This window comes from Patagioenas fasciata, chromosome 3 (genome assembly GCF_037038585.1).
Source record: "Patagioenas fasciata isolate bPatFas1 chromosome 3, bPatFas1.hap1, whole genome shotgun sequence".
NCBI classification, from domain to species: domain Eukaryota; kingdom Metazoa; phylum Chordata; class Aves; order Columbiformes; family Columbidae; genus Patagioenas; species Patagioenas fasciata.
This window is the reverse complement of record NC_092522.1, coordinates 64,463,405-64,481,477: the sequence shown is the minus strand read 5'-3', so window position 1 is coordinate 64,481,477 and position 18,073 is coordinate 64,463,405. Positions and strand designations below refer to the sequence as shown.

The 18,073-nt window shown below is 35.6% G+C and overlaps 1 protein-coding gene across 9 annotated transcripts in view; it reads right to left on the bottom strand.

The window, feature by feature from the left end:
- Window positions 1–18,073, bottom strand: part of REPS1 (RALBP1 associated Eps domain containing 1) — a 66,436-nt gene that overhangs the window by 21,513 nt on the left and 26,850 nt on the right. For 8 of the 9 annotated variants that reach the window (XM_065834293.2, XM_071806482.1, XM_065834294.2 and 5 more), the window contains 6 exons: window positions 14,260–14,413; window positions 7,292–7,419; window positions 6,647–6,809; window positions 6,283–6,346; window positions 5,273–5,427; window positions 3,289–3,410 (listed from right to left, as the gene is read on the bottom strand). In XM_065834293.2, coding sequence (XP_065690365.1) covers window positions 3,289–3,410; window positions 5,273–5,427; window positions 6,283–6,346; window positions 6,647–6,809; window positions 7,292–7,419; window positions 14,260–14,413 — 786 coding nt within the window. The remainder of the gene's footprint in view (window positions 1–3,288; window positions 3,411–5,272; window positions 5,428–6,282; window positions 6,347–6,646; window positions 6,810–7,291; window positions 7,420–14,259; window positions 14,414–18,073) is intronic. The other variant, XM_065834295.2, reaches the window with a different exon arrangement.

Below are 18,073 nucleotides of genomic sequence, written 5' to 3'. Positions count from 1 at the left end.
TGTTGGTGGTGTTTGTTTTTTTTTGTTTGTTTGTTTGTAAATACACAGAACTACCCCCTTGATGGACAGAATCTAGTGTATCCTTTTTAGTAAGGATGTGAGGTTCCCCTTTCTAACTGCTCTGTCCCACTCCCTGTATTAAACAGTTAATCTCAGTGTCACTCCAGCCCTTCATGAAGCGGCAGCATTGTGAGCACTTTGGAGCTATACGAACCTGTTGACTGAGCCACTTTTTAGTAAGCCAGAAACTTAATGGCCAAGTTCTGCCAGCCTTTCCCCTAATTTGGCCTCTTGCATTTACACGGCTGCTCATTTTCATGAAACGTGCATTAATATTTATTTTAGGACTACCACTACTATTTTAAATTTGATTTGACCAGTGGCTTCAAAGTTACCACTGAGACTGGCAAATTTGATTACAGAAATATTTTTTTTAATTTTTCAAAACTTCCAGAAAGGCATAGAACATTGATGTTATAGTTAAGATCAATGCTAAAATATTAGTTTAGAGATGGATGTTGAATTTACCTCATGTTCTGCTCCTCTGAAACCAAACTACAGAACATTTATTACTTGTCCTCAAGCTTCCTGGCTGGGCAGCCAAATGAGCACCAACACCTCCTGAATGCTCTGGGGAATATGTTGTTTGTGCTGCATCCTGACCTACTACCCGAAAACAGTTATTGCTAATTCCCTGGTTAAAAGAAAGCTAATATATATAAGGCTCTAACAGACTGCTTTTCAAAATCTGTGCAAGTTTTAAGAGCATGGACAAAACAACTGATTTGCTAGGGTAACACTCCTATTAGCTGAAACTAAAATGCTTCAGACTTGTGAAAATGTTTCAAAAATACTTTCAAAATGTTAACGACTAAAAACTAAAACTCACATCAGCCATTACTAAAAGAGCACCAAGACACTTGACACAAGGTGTAACAGTTGTGACCTCAAAAGCAAATCTCCGTATCTGTGTCAAAGCTAATAGGACCACGACACTGGACTGTTTTCAATAAAAATTTAGTAAGCTTTTCTTTTTTTTAAGCTCTCAGAACCTGGTGTTCAGCCTTGAGACTGGATGGAAAAGACATCTGAAGTGAGAAAGAAGGGAGAAGTGAAGTGATGAGAATGTGAAGCATGTAATATCCAAAGTTAGGTGGATTGTCATCGTGCTCTTTATTCTGAAGTTTGAGATTGATGCCTTGGTCCACATTTGTGCCTGAGCCTGGCAACTGGAGTCTAAAAGTCAACTATGAGCTAGAAAGAACAGAGTAACCAACAGTTTTGATACTAACGGGGATGAAACTGCCTGGAAAGGCAGCTGATCCAAAGATGCACAGATTTTGCAAGCAATTCATTTGATGATGACAGTTATAAGAGGTTCAAAGAGGAAACAATTTGACTGGTGCCTGCAGTAATACCAGAAATTTTTTCATGGCATTAAAACTTTGAGGACTTTGACTTGATTCATGCTGAAGAAAAAATGCTCAGGAGCAAGAAGCATGCACAGCAATATAGCTGAAAAAAATGAGAAACTCCTTTGTGTTAGAATAAATGATTCTTAACATTTAATAAATGTTCAACTCTCATTTTAGTATAGTTAGTAACTGGTAGTATATTTAGTGTGAGAACTTCTCCAAACCACTTAAGGTTTTAGCAGATTTTCAGAAAAAACCCCACACATTATCTATCTGAATGGACAACATCAATTTTGTAAGACAAGATTTTTGGCTGAGAGAGAACTGTCATTAACTTTGTTCCATTAGTGTAACTACCCTGACAAATGGGTTTGAGTTGCACTGGACACCGAAGTAATCTGCTCAGCTACAATGCAGCTTATCAAATTATTAGCTTAATTAAATCTTTATTGCAAGTAAGATAATGTATGAATGTAATTTTTAATGCAGTTGCAAACAGTTACAGCTTTTTAACAATAACTGAATATCTGCTCACCTCCTTCCTAGCTTCCTACCAGCAGTGTAAGAGCCACTCCATCAGACAGAACAACTAATAATCATTAAATCATTCCCTACATTTTTATTTGGTAAGGACATCACTGTCACTTAAGAGGATCAGCAGACTTTAAGTCCTTCCTATTGAGAGACGGAGTTTCCTCTGCTCCTAACTTTAATCCTAAAAACTTGCTTATTTTCTGTTTCATATTAACTGTCCTTTGCCTTGTCTAAATATTTTACTACCAATCTTCTCATTCACTTGAAGTCTAACGAAGAAAGAAGAAAGCCACAAAAAGCTCTTTCACTAAGAACAGGTAATACAATACTCAGCTAGTGACAGAACTATCTTAGATATTCAAACCAAGTTTTAGATTTTTCTTGAGAGTCTCAGATTATTAAATGAGAAGACTTTTCCAAAAATAATTTCAACATGTTTCCCTTTTTTCCCCTTATAATGAAAAATAAGCCTACATTATCTTTGTAGTATGGTTGCAGTCACAAACTCATTTGAGTCTCTGAAGTAGCCATTATAATAAAACACTGGTTTATTTTCAGTAAAAAATGTTAAAACAGAGCAATAAGAAAAACTACAGGAATCAATCCCTTACAAGTTTTTTAAACAATGGACATTTGTAAAGAAAAAACACCAAACCAAAACTTGTTCGGTAACTTCAGTTTAAAACTCTGACAAAATACAGCTTCACTGTGTAAGACTCCTTATACAGCAAATATGCATGGTAAAGGATGATATCACAGCAGTACATAACAGCAAAAATTGAAAACTTAAACACATTTAGCTAATGTTTGACTTCAGATTCAACTTTATCTCTTTGCTTCTGAAACAAGCCCAGAGCTATGACTTCTCTACATTACTGGTGAGATATTTTACATTTCAGGGTAAGATCACCTCCAGAAAAGAGTCTCCATGTCCAGATCCATCAAAAATTTATTTTGAAGTTTTGCAAAAATACTGCCTATACTGGTCCTTCAGAGGTAAGAAAAAGCCCCAATCAAAGACCCACCCTAAGCGAAAAAACAAAAGTCAGGAATGAATTCAACTTTTTGAACAAATGCTATGAGATAATTTCGTGATAAATATCATGCTTAAGAACCATTAATGATATTTTAAATATTAGCTCATCTTACAATGAGACAGAAAAATCAGAAGGAAGCCATTACCTTTTTTACAATTTCACATATAGAACCTTCCTGTGTCTATTGTCCTGCTAATTTTTTCACAATTTGTGGTCAACAATCCACTTATGATGAATTATGGATGCATACACAATTTAGTTATTAACTGGCAATGAAATAACTCTTAAATAAAAGTGCTAACCTCACTGCTCTGATTCAATTCTGGCCAGGTCTGGTTTAGGGATGGCATTGATGGAGACTTGCTTGGAGGTGCTTCTGCTGGAGAGCTGGAGTAACCTACCTCACCAGTCTGTTCCCCAACTTCTGAAATGACAGGAATCACTATAAACTAAAATCATGAATGGCATTCAATTTATTCTTAGAAGAACTGTTCACATCTCATGGAAAGTGCAGAGAACCTTTGTTTTCATGTTTTCCAAGTAAATACTTAGCAGCAGACAAAAAGCATTTATTCGAGTAAAATATAATACTTATCAGGTGCTACCCTTATTTTGAGGATCTTTCTGAAAACTGGACTTTAAAGATTACTCTGTACCACACCATCTACTTGTTTGCTGGCTTTTAAATGGAATTTTTAGATTTTTATTACATGCAGACAAATATAATTCTTTCTTATAATATGAGAAAATAAATTCACACTAATGTATACAACATCAAATACAGCACTGAGGAGTTTATCTTGCAGAATAAAACACTTCCTTATATGAAAGGTTAAAGCAAACCCAGTATATCAGTGCAAATACAAACAAAAAAAAATGAAGAGAGATGAGAAACAAATTCCCTTCGATTACTCCTCAAACAAAGTTGCCTGTAAAATAAGAAAAATAAACATACACAACACTTTTTGGTTTCATGTCCAATATATAAAGTTTCCAGACAACTTCAGTTAAGTCATAAAACCTTGAAATCTACTACAAATAAAGGCAGTAGAAGATCAGGTACAGATACAGTTGTTGGTGGTTTTTTTAATGAAAATGGTTTATACAAATAAATATTTCTCCATTTCCTATCAAAATTTTTGCTTGGCCATTACCTTAACACAAACATAGAAAGAATGAGTTCGCTTTAGACACTTGCTAGGTATTCACCTAATTGATTGTAGCTATTTCTTATGAATGTCTTTGTCATAGCAAAATGCTTACTCATCCTGAAAACACTTCGGTTGCAGCTGATTGCTGTTGGAAAGCTTCTCTGAGGAGCCAAGCTACTCCCACAAAAAATGGTTTAATTGTTAAAGCAGAGGTAGTAAGAGTCACAGTATTAAGTTTAAGAACACATCAGTAATTGTCAGACGAAAGTAAAAAGAAATTTAAAAAGTAAAAGAAAAAAATTCTAGGAAATCATAGTTACGTGTGCACCCAGAGTACAACCTGACTTTACAAGCAAAGACCACTTGTTAAAATTAATCTAAAGCAGTTTTAAAATATTCAGTTTCCTTTATCTGTTTTAAAATAAAATTAGAAGATGGTTGCAAACATCCTGTTTTTAAACATCACTTTTACACTAGTTTGCTTTTCAGTTATGGGACTGGCTTTTTGGCACATATTAACAAGCAGAATTCATACATTCAATGGTTTATCTAGGAGCACTCAAAGGTAAAGGACTATGCACAGAAAGACAAGGTGACAAAGCGATGGGGGATAAACCCTGATGTCAAGTCAGGAGTATAATTAAGAAAAAACAATCTGTCCTACTGATCTTGTACTTTTAAACTGCATAGTCCTACTTATAGCATTGAATCCGGGAATATTTTCTAAGTACCTTCAAAATGTAGAAAACCAAGCTGTATTTTCAGAAATGAGGGTGAACAGAAAGCATAGTCATTTGAAATCAAGTCTGAAGTATAGCTGGATTGGAAATATGGAATACAGCAGCTGATCATTAATAGAATTCATACTGTGACAATTTTGTTTTCCTTAATGTTTAGAGCGCACAGGTATTATTTCCAAATGTAATAGTCAATATGTCTACTGTTCCTAAATAACAGAAATTCATGTGTGCTCAGATTAGCTCTGACTACTGATAAAAAAATTTCTAAAAACTGCACATCGCTTTAGTTCCTACTAATGGGCTATGCCCATAGAAACCTATAAATATCTGCTGATATAGTGTAACAACTATATCATAATTCTAAAACTGTGAAATCTTGTTGAAGCATGTCTTACCTGTCGAGTCTTCCAAATCAATCAGTTTGGGCATTAAACTTTCAGGCAACTTTTCTGGCAAATCATACCCATTCTTCCTAGCAACCACCAGATGAAATGCAGCACAGAACTCGTCCAATGTCAGTGCACCATCTTTATCAAAATCTGACAGTTCCCTAAAAAGGAAAACTTAGTATAAATAGACTTTCTCAAGTTTATTTTACTTCTAAAAGAGTTCTAAAATCCTTCTGTTGTGCTACTTAGAAGATGAAAGAACACGGTTTATAGTTCATTTTACCCTACTAAATACTTCATATTAGAATTACGTGTTTACTCTTCAAACAAGATGAGCCTTCATTAATAACATTTCTTAGAACTTAACAATCACTTAAACCTACTTTTATCTCACCTGTTTTTTAACTAATTTAATACAGTACTACACAATATTATTGGTCTCGGAGTTTTGGCAAAGTATACTAAAATAACAATAGTGCTGGTTGAGACACCGTGATTTATTTTAAATGGGAAAATACCTGAATAAGAAATCATTACACTGAAAGATCAAACATGCCAAGGCAAGTCATTTAATGATAGCATGCAAGAAGGCAGTACAAATTCCAGAACACAGTGAAATACAAGCTTTGCACCAAGTCAAAGCTATATTTGTCATCAAGTCCCACTAAGTGTATTTAAAAACACTTGCATCTGTACATTTCATTTAAACTTACTTAGACTTAAATAAGTATAGATAAGGAACGAATTAAATAGAAATGCATCTTGAACAATAAAAACCTCATATGGATTACTTCTTATTCTGAAGTGTTTGGAATTTCTTCAAAATCTCAAAATGCCTTATAAGTAGTGCCAGCCTAAATCCATTAAAGCCCACTAAAGTAAAATTGGCATAAATGTGAATAGAGCCGAACACAGTAGAGTACTACTCAAATTTTACTCTGTAATACGTTCTAGTCAGCAGATTATCACTGCCAGATAGCTGTCATCTTTCTAAATAATTATCCCAAAACACTTACCAAATATGAGAAAGCTCAAGAATAGGGAGTTTTGACTTAGTGAAAAACTCTTTAGCTGCAGATCCTGAAAAATTACAACAATAGTTTTTAATACAAGTTAAATCATTAGAAGGCTTAGACTTATGGTAAAGGAGAAAAGCTACTTATCAAAAGTTTTGGGAAAAATTGTACTAATTATTAGGGTTAAATGAAGGAAAAAAGCAAATTGGTTTCAAGCTCTTTCTTGAATTACATTAGCATTTACCAGAACATTATGAGTAAGATGCAGAACTTTCTTCCAAATGGTATGCAAACCTAAGTACACAACAAAGCCTTTGTAACAGAACCGCTGTGCCCACAGTTCTATTTTTAAAGGGTAACTTACCTGGTATAAATCCATTTAGATCAGGTTGAATGGTTTTAAACTGATTAACATAATATTGCCTTTGTTCATCAGTTATTTTCCAGGGGTCATCATAACTACTTGATTGCCTACGAATTTCATTTGTTGTTGCAGCTGATGCTACAGTTCGTACTGTTGTCTGGTCCTGAAATGAAATATTTTTCCTCAGTATTATCTACCTAAAATGCTTCTAGGAATTCTCAACTTCTTGCCTTCAAAAAATAAAGCATAGTTAAATCATGCAGTAGTTCAAAAACTGCAGGAAACTATCAGTAGATTGCATCAACAGGATAATGACAGGGTGTTTTGGCACAGATACATATGGACAGGAATGACTGCAGGTATGTAAGCAGGAAAAAAAAAAGTATGGCACATATGCAAAAAAGCTAAACACAAATGTTTTAAAGTCATAATTGTTGACATTTTTTAAATTAGTGGCTTTCAGTTAGTCATTCCAAATGAAGTAAACTCAATAAAACAAGTATCTGTTGGGTAAATAGCACTGAACAGACTACAGGACAGATAGACAGTAAACATCTGTAACGAAAATTCTAAAAAAGAAAAAAAAAAAAAGGACTGCAACATCAATTTGAATGAAGCAAATCAAATACCAATAAAGTGTCACACCTGGACAGAAGCAGGATGCATGGCTAAAAGAGCACTGGTTGGTGGAGTATCTGCAAAACTGACCCAATTTTCTTGATGGGGTGGTGGTGAATGGCCAGACCATATGGGATCACTAGAAGCAGATGAGCCTGGAAGTAGAACAAACATTTCCTTTTTAAAAGACAACCTTGAAAACTGCGTAAGAACTATGGATATGGAAAGCAGTAAAAAAAAAAAAAAAAAAAAAAATAGAAATCCTGAACCACATGCTCCTGGCAGAGAGATACAGTTGTAGAATGGTGAAGAAAATGCCAACTTGTACCAAGGTAACAGTTTACCTTCTGACAACTCACTCCTGTAGATTGTTACATTAGGTCAGTTTAGATCTGTACTAAGGAGACAGAGTTGAGGAACAAGGTTATTGCAACATGTGTAATATTTGAATTGGGTTTTATGCATTTAATGAGTTTTGAATGAATGAATTAATACTCCACATTTCAAGTTAATTGAAATGAGAAACACTTGTTTGGGCTAACAGCTATTTAAAAGTGGCATATGGTATCAGCACAGAATCTCAGAACAGTTTGGGTTGGAAGGGACCTCAGAGATCATCTAGTTCCAACCCCGCTGCCATGGGCAGGGACACCTTCCACTAGAGTAGGTTGCTCAAAGCCCCATTCAACCTGGCCATGAACACTCCCACGGATGGGGCATCCACAGCTTCTCTGGGCAGCCTGCTCCGGTGCCTCACCACACTCATGGTGAAGAATTTCTTCCTGATATCTAATTTAAATCTACTCTCAGTTTAAAGCCATTACCCTTTGTCCTATTGCAACACACCCTGCCAAAAAGTGCCTCTTGAGCTTTCTTGTAGGTCACCTTTTAGGTACTGGAAGGCTGCAATAAGGTCTCCCTGGAGCCTTTTCTTCTCCAGGCTGAACAAGTCTAACTCTCTCAGCCTGTTCGCATAGGAGAGGTGCTCCAGTCCTTTGATCATCTTCATGGTCCTCCTCTGGACTTGTCCCAACAGTTGCAACTTTATCATTATTGTTAAACTCTTATTCTTTAGGTCTTAGTTTGCAAAGAACAAAGCCTTGAAAGTGCCTCTTAAGAATTAGGCTTTTTGACACAGATAATTTTTTTTTTCTAAATTATTTCTAGACTAAGTCAGTTGCTTAAAAACAGACCAAGAATAATAAAAGGCATCCATACAGAGTGCTGACATCTGCTATGTATTAACTATCTGGAACACACTAATTGCGATTCACCCAGTGCCTTGTTATAATCTACTTCTGAAGTACTGTCGATGTTCAGTGTCTTAATATTAAAATAACAATGAAGCAACTATAATAAGATTTGGTCACCCACTGCTCTACGTGCAAAACCCTCAAAATTATCTTAAATTGTAGTTGCAAATTAAAAATTTAAGGAACTCAAACCAGAGGGAAAACAAGCCACCTAGAGCAAGTCTAGAAGAATCCCAGGATTCCATTCTTCTCCTTGACTCCTAGAAGAAATGTGGAACTTCTTAAATCCAAACAGCAGTTGTGAAACTGATTGCTTCAATCTACTCTTCTTGCGCAACTAAATGCTTTTCTCTTGATATATGTTAAATAAAATCATACTTAGATAGGAATTTCTGCTTCATATATAGAACTACACTTCCTCTTTAAAGACAGGTCAACTTCTTGTGAGTTTCTGTAAGCCCTCTGCACAACCCACAAACAAGAAATAAGACACTAATGTCATAATTTTAAACCTGCCACTAAACTGAAGCGATAAAACCCAAGAATTTACTGTCTAGATGCTGACTAAAAATATCGCTATAAGAAGTTCATTTCTATATGAGTAATCTATTTACAAAGCTGAAAAGTATCAACAGTTTCAGGTTCTTGGAGACTGATGACACTACTAGTAAACAATCTGCAGTAAACAGAGTGAAGGAAATCTGAGAATCAGCGAGGCACACTGAGACTAACATGTAAAGTGACAGAAACATTGTTAGTACACAAAATCACTATTTGATATCTGCCAGTATGCAATTACTCTTTCATTCCATAAATTACTTTTTCCTAGGAGAAAGTAATGAGAGAAATGCTTAGAACTGCTTTATCATTGCTCTTCTCCTACATACAATAGCCATAACTGTGCACAACACATTTAATCTTGCACTACATAGAATAAAAATGGAGATTTCTATGAGGAGAAAGATCTTTTGAAAGAGGAAATAAGTCAAATATACAACATTGAAAAGTTGTTGTTTTGTTGGTTGTTTTGTTTGTTTTTGTTTTTAAGTTTGTTTTACTAGTATAAAAACCCACTAATAACTTAGTCCTTTTGTTCCCAAATTTGTTCTCCACTCCTGGAAGCTCCTGATGTGGCCTGGAGTTCCTAGCAACTTTATCCAAAATTGCTGAGAATAACAGCAATGAGTTTTACAATGCTTTTTGCCTTGGAGTTATTCTTCAATAGCTGGCCTAACTCTAAAACACTCAGAAGAAATGTGTAGAAAAGCTCAGTCTTTCTCCACTTGGTCTCTCTCAGCACAGAGCTAACAGACTGTAAGATTCAGACAAGTCCTTCCCAGCTCTCCTGTGGATATGTTACATTCTAATTTTACTTCTGACACAATGGTTCTCTCCCCTCTGCCCCTCAGGCACTGACATTTTTACCACTAACCTTACATACAATTACTCTGCCTTTACTTCTCCCAACAACTTGTCTTACTACAGTTCAATTGGTAACACCCCCCCCCCCCCCCACTTAGCACAGCATCTGTTCCAAAGCAGTTCTCTGACAGTGATGGAGACGCCAGTGGCCCCAAATTGTCATACCTTCCCAGTACTTTACAAGTATTACAAGAACCATTTCCTTTCTCCCTTGTTCAAATAGTCCTAACAGGAATAGTCTTGCCTTTCTGTTCCTATTATTCACTCTGCAATGTAACGTTTTAGGAAACAGAATGGGAAGGTTGGAGAACACAGGAGAAAGATTACTTTCATAGTAACTGTGGACACATGTATCTACACACATATTCATGGACTGCCACCAGCCACTAACTCAATTCTCAATCATTAAAACTACATCTGACATTTGAATTAGGGACAGTTACCCCTCACTTTCTTCTCTAAGTACAAAACCAAACTGAACACTGAAGTAGAGGGAAGGTGGAAGAAAACTGGGTCATACAGAAGACTAAGACATTCAGTGTATTTTTAATCTTACAATACGTAACTCAAAGAAGAAACAAGCTCCAATGGTTTCTGCATTTCCATGAGTGAGACCACCATTAACAGGACTTTGAACAAAGAGTAAGCCTAAGACCAGTTATCACACTTGAACTTGCTGGTGAAGTCTAATGCACTGTGTTTAGTATGAAGACTTAAGTGGAATTCCTGTGGCTGCTCTATATCCTTTTACTCTAGCTTGAATCTCTTACCAACACATTGATAAGTTGTGGAAAATGGTTGCATTTCCCAGGGGAGAAAAGTTAACCCTTCACTTTAAGCTAAAAATGTAAGAAATAGTCTATCTAGATAACATCTGAGTAGCTCATACTTCTTATTAACTACACAAATGTGGGTTTAGTTACAGAGAACTAAATTTTCAACTAACTTTGTAAACTAGCAAGAGCTCATCTTATCACCTATTTGTGATGAAGTAAAACCAGAAGGTGAGTACAATTTTGACAATAAGATAAAATGCTGTAGAGCTCTTCACTTCCTTAATAATCATGTCCAGATAAGAATAATCATTAACTTGCAACAAGGCAAATTATCAAGAGTTACTGCAGCATTAACTTGATGACAAAGGACTATTCAGTACTCTGCAAGCACAGTAAATATCTCAGGACTCTAAAGACACAAGTGAACTGTTAGTACAGTAAACACATTCCACTTCTGTCCATGAAGTTTTCAGTTCTTTATTTCATGAACTGCAGCAAAATCTCTCCTCATGAGATAAAGAAAGAATTGTGGTTTAGGGCTGCAAGTTCTCATGTATATGCAGACATCAAAACAGAACTTCGATGTAATGCCAAAAAAAGCTAATAGGTATCCTATGACTGAACAGAAGACTTCAGATTTTTTTTACCAGTTTGAAATCACTATTTGCATACTACCAACATAAATGCTGTGCTTTGCTTCTGGTCCAAACAGACTACAAGGTAATAAAATAAAAATTTCTAGCCTGTATGCTGACATGCCACTGAACAACCATTTGAAGCGGGGAAGGGGTTTTTCTACCAAGCTCGTCACAGACAGCATCCTTCTGGCAACTGTAGCTGTGGTGCAAAATGAGTGGAAAAGGTAAACGTAGGAGTATGAAGTAGTTTTTTCTCTTGTAACTATAGGAACTGATCCAGATCAGAGATGCAATCCAGAACTGAGATACAACAACATTATTTTTGAACAGTTTCATCTTAAACTGTTAAATCAAAGCCATCTAGAAGACTTGAGAGACTCAGGTTTGAACAGAATTGACTCTGACATTTAAGGGTGACACCTGAACTGACTATAAACTTCATTCTACACTGGTGATAAACATCTGTCACCGAACTTTTAATTCCTGATATTAAAGTAAAATACATGTACCCTTTAGGGCTCTCTTTACAAAAAGTCTGGAAGAAAGATGGTAACTAGCCTTGGCTTCTGATTTCATATGTATAAGCACACTGACTTAATCATGACAGTGCCTCAGAGTCCGACTAGATATAAGCATTAGTAACACTATCCTAACTGAATTACTGGACAATACAGTGGCAAAAAAATCTGTAAAATCCAAATTATTTTGCTCTGTTGAGATGAGAACAGGTTTTCTCCCTCTAGAAATTAAAAACTACAGCTACAAGCTATGCTTAAACCTTCTGATGCAAGATAAGGTGCAAGATTTAAAAAAAAAAAACCTGAGTCATTATCTAATAATTATCATATGGCTGAATCGGATACAGAAAGCACTATTTAGTTTGTTCACGGTGGAAATATGATGATGCAATGAAGTGTCTTTACTATGCATAACTCAGAACCTGTTTACACATATCCTTCTCCAAACAACAACAAAAAGTTTTGATTTTTGTCCTTGTGGTTTAAGACAACATGCTATTTATTATTAGATCCATCAGAAACATTTTCACAGTTCAGGTGCCATGCTTTTACTTGACAACCCCATTACCCTCAAACAATGTTTCACATAATGTGAAATACAAGCAGAGACCTGGGTTCTTATTTTTCTTGGATCACAAGTGAAATGGCATAGTCCTGCCATAAGTCTTACTAAAAAAATATAATGTACTGGCAAATTACCCAGTTTTTCCAAGAACATCTTGTATCAGTATCAAGATGAGCTTGCAACATTGATTTTAAGAAAAATAAACAACAGCTTATCTGGTTTTACCTAGATGTGAGCAGAACATCATTTTTCTGTTATACAAAATACTGTACTTAAATAGTAGGCTCAAGAGAGGGGAAAAAGAATGACTAATGTCTACAACAGCTGAAATTCAGAGGAATAATTAATCATCTGCAGCGCAAAGGATCACCCACAGTGAATAAGCATGACAATTTTTTGTTAAATTAATATATGAAAATCCACTCTATGTTCAGCATTGACAGAACAGACAATCCTTCTGTAACAGTATCTCCAAATTACTTTAAACACACTAAGAACATGTTTCAGTATGGAATACAAAATTGATGAAGATTGAACTAGTTCAGAAATGTTTTCAGACAACTACTGAAAAATTTATCCATTAGCCATCACAGGGTAAGCACTGCCAAACTGAAATATTAACATGGGATTATAACTTTATTAGTAAGAGGACAATATTGAACTCTTCAACAGTAGGAACAGTTTACACATTCTCCTGGAGTCCTTGACTTTGTAAGTCAGAAAAACTTCACAAGTTAGAAATCAGCTACCAGACAAACTTGTATATCAGCTTGCAAGAAAAGCCAATCAGCTGTACTACACAAGAAAACAGTCAAACTGCTGAAAAAACAGTCCCTGACTAAACCCACAGAAATTATTATACATGTAATGACCAGACTAATAATATTTATTTTTTATTCTAAATCGACTGGCACTTACTAGCAAACAACATTCATGACACTTGCATAAACATCTGTATAAAATTCATTTAACTTCTAAAATATGTTTTGTTTCCTTATTCAACCAATTCTAACAACAGAATCCCTGGTCCTCAGAATGATGACAGATTGAAAGGTAACAGATCAATTTTGGAACATCACAACTGAAATAAAGCAATCAACCACAGTTCAATCTGAAACTACAGCTTGCAAAATGCAACATATTATTTAGCAGTATCATGAAAAACAGAGCCTGAATTAGAATTGTCTATCGAATATCAGAAAAGAAAACAGAACTCTATGAAATACGACATATTAAGGTGGAAAGCTTTTTAAATCTGAACACGGTGATCCAACAACAGGGAGGGTCTTCATGTTAAATGAAGAACAATAAAGAATGAAAAGCTGTACTGAAACAAGTGGCTCTACCTTGACAGACTGGAGATACAGTAGCTTCAGTTATGTTTACATAAACTTTAAAGAAAATAATAAAACGTTAAGAGAATTAGTTGTTCTCACAATTCATCTAATCTACCAGAAACATAATTCAAACAAACAATGCATTATCCGCTGCTTTCCCTTGAGCTTCCCACGTCTTTGGGTATACTGACTGTTCCTGCACAATTTCAATAGGATGACAGTTTTGTATTAGAAAATTTTCCACTGGGAAACTTTCAAACTCTCCCTCCCTCCAAACTTTAAGCATTTCCCATACCACAGTAAGAAATGGATCTGCCATGTGCGAGATCACAGATTCCAGTGTTGCCATCAACGCAAACATTTGAATCTGCAAGAAAGTTTCCAGGATTGGAAAATACAAAGATAAACTGCCCTAAACTAACTCAATATATTTACGAATTCCACAACTTTGGGTTACAGCTGAAGCATAACAGAAGACATTTATACCTGGTTGTGCTTCACTAAATGGAGCCCAAAAAGGCCCAGGTCCAGCAAGAGGTCGTTCATTATTCCCTCCGCTGGGATGGCGGTTGTGCTTCCTCCATGTATGTGGAGAGGTTGGTGGGGATTGCTGTGGTGAAACAACTGGAGATGTGGACTCCTAATGAAACAAAGGAACCTTTTAAGTTTTTTACTAAATAACTAAATGCATAAAAGCCTATCTAACACCATTATTTCTAGGAACAACCATCACTGCAGGTAAAGTCTCATTTTAGAAATTGAAAATTTTAGTACCTATTAAAACGACTGAACAGGAAAAGCCAGGTATGTTGCAACTGGCACTAGACACATTCACTTCAAACAACGTAATCTAATATTTTTAACTTTGCATTCTTAAGACAGCAGCAATGTCAAGTTAAATGACTTGGCTTCAAAAGAAATTAGATTATAAGACTCACTTTCACTTGTGATAGAAATTACATTTGAACCCAGGTCTCAAAATGGAAGATTACTTACTATATAACTTCTTATTACACCTAATTTTCATCAAGTGATTCACAATCAGTTACTTTCATTTAAAAAACAAACCAGAAATAAACATTGGGGGGAAAACAATCACTAGACAGGCCACATTTTTTTTTAAATGCAAAAACATAGATGTAATTTTTTCAAAAAATGATGCCACCTAGGATATACTTTCCTGCTGTACAAATTACAAAGTAGTTTTTCCCTGATTTTAAGGCTCAAGTTTCCCTTCAATTCTACATTGTAAAATATTATCCTCCCTGAACAGCTAGGAAAACAGACAATCACATGTGCAATTTCTACCTGTTTCATGAGACATTCAGATTACCAGATTATTCCACTTCAAAAAAAAATACAAAGGAAAAATAATTTACATTGTACAAAGCGAAGTATTTATACAGTAGAAAATAATTTCCTTCCTCTACCTACATCTTTTGACATTGCTGTTTGCCTGATCTCCCAATTAAAACTAAACTGTAGTACTGAAAACAAGTAAAACAAAAAAGCAAAGCTTGAACTCCAAGTTTCCTGAAAAGTAAAAACAAAGCTAAAAGGCTCAAAATCTCTCCCAGCAATAGATTAAAATAATAAAAAAGTTTGGTACTCAATGTTAACAACTGTTAACATAGTATCAAGTACCAACAGCCAGACTGACTGTAGGCTTCCACAATTCCCAAAAGTGAACTGGTTTACTTTGCCAAATATTCAAACATCATTTTGCCTTTTAATCAATATTACATCTGCAAAAGTCTAAAAGTCAATGAAAAAGGGTCATAAACAAGCTTTTCTCCAAGCCAAGTACATACTAAAACTATGTGCATCCTAACAATAGTTTCAGGGCTATGATGACTGGTTACTTTCTAATGCATTGCTGTAAACTTTTACTTCCTGCCTCCCCCCCCGCCCCGACCCTGATTTTCATATTTGGTAGGGTATAGGGCCAGCCTGGTTGATTCTGAGACTGAAGTACTTTCTGAAAGTTCTGACTATTGAGTCAGATTTAAGTTCCTAGGCCACATTTTGAACCTTCCATTCAAAGCATTTAACTGATGCTCACAGGTATTGGCAAAAAGTATTACAAAATGGCTGGGAGTAGTATTAATTCACTTCAACTTTTAATTCCAGGACCAGCTGATTGCACAGTTAAAGTCACTGTTTATACACAGTACTTCCCACCAGTTCGAGACTTTTTTGTGGCAGTTACACGCTCTTTTGAAATTTGCCTGAAGATTCCTCCTCTTAACATCTTACTTGGCAAGAAATTTATTTTAGATGACAGTACATTCTTACCCTTACAGGTACATTGGGGCAAGAGGGGAAGGAGCAAGGGTATCCAGAGTGCCACTTGCAGGCTGGAAGCTAGAACTGAGGTTGAATGGTTAGTGCCCGCTTAGCATATGCAGTGCAACAGGTGCTAGGAGAACCACGTTGATGCATCACAGAAATCAATTGAAAAACTTCCTCTTCCGCTGCCTTTCATACAAGCCATCTTTTATCAAACAAAGATTTGCAGGATGTTTGAATTTTAAGACAAAATACCATGTGTAGATCTAGGGAAAGCCATGCTTGGTCACAGATACTATTCATTTACTCCAGTACTCCTACTCTTGACAAATCAGATGGTCCAGAAAGATACAGAAGAAAACCTGAGGCAGACAAACATATGATTGTCTACCTGCAGGAAACCACTCACTACTTCTAGTAATTGCATCTGAACATTAAAACTCTTGATACATAGTCCTCAAGAAGCAGCCTTGCCCTACCAAAGCTGACAGCTGTCACTATTCAGGGAGCCTCCATCTAACATCTGGCCTTATACTAACCACATAGGAACAAACTGTAAATTTGATCCTTAACTTCAATTCTTCTAAATATTTACTTTAGATGAAGTTCATGTGATTCTGTCAAGCATGTAATAATGATAAACAGATAATCAGAAGTACAGGCATAATAAATAATTTGGTTCTCAATGTTCCAATCAATGTTATATCAGAATTCCAAACACTTAAGAGATTTCCTACAGTTGATTTGAAGCTTCAGTTTACAGCAAAAGTGATCTGTTAAACAGTGAAAGTGTGTCATCAACTCTGAAGTCAAAAAGCTTCCGGAAGAGTGACAAGCCACATCTTCAGCTTCACTGTTATTACAGTACACACATTCCCAGAACAGTTTAAACCAAACTGAGATGGCATTACTGTGGCACTAGCCCCTGTACAATCCCAGTAACTCTCATATGTGACTCATGGCATCCACTGATCTAACTTACTAGAAGCTTGGGAGAGCTAAACTCGATTATTTTTAAAAAATATGTATATGTATATATGTTTTTATATACACACCCGCAAATATATGTGTGTCTATGTGTATGTAAATATATATATATAAAATGGCTTAGCCAAAATACTGATGGCTCAATGCAAGCGTAAAGAAGGAAGATGCAAGCCAGAAAAGACTGAGGAGGAGGCAGAACTGTAGAAACATTCACTCAGATTCAAAGGCAATCATGGGAAAACACAATGAGCAGGAATCTATTGAAACTGTAATTACATGCAAGTTCATTCATCCCTTGTACATAGGTTAACATCAACTATGTAATCTGCCTTTACAGTGGGTAAGAAATTGTCATTTTCATATACTCATGCCAGAAAACACGGTTTGTTGTACAAAGTTTCCACTTCAATTTTGCATTGAGCTTCACATTTTAGTAAACAGAGGCTGCGTATCCATTAGGACCACATCTGTTCCTCAACTGCAACATGCACTCTCATAAACTGGGTGTGTTTTAAGAGTTTGAGTGTATGTTGCAGCTGAGGAAGCAAGGCTGTTTATCTGTTCTATCTATTAATAAAATAAAATCATTCTGAAAGCCTGAAATATCCAGGATTAGATTTTTATGAGAGTATCAGGGTAAAGAACCTAACTTAATTGCTCTTCAAAATCCTAACATGGAACAACTACTAGAATTTGCCTAATTTGGGTTACCAATAACTCAGATATTTTGAGTTTCACCAATTTTAACAGAAGTTGTCCACCTAATCTCTTCAGGAACTTTGACTATTTTACTCATCATCTGCATACAGTAGTTGACGTATCACTTATGAGATCAGCTACTATTAAAATCCTATCTTGAGAAACTGTTCTAGCACTTCCAATGCAATATTCAAACATTTAAAACACTACCTTTTAATTTATCTCCAAACAAAACTCAATAAAAATTACAACAATTATGATGTTCTGGTTTTCACTATCTGAATACATTTATCCTTCCTCTTTACATTATTCCAGAAAAGTTATT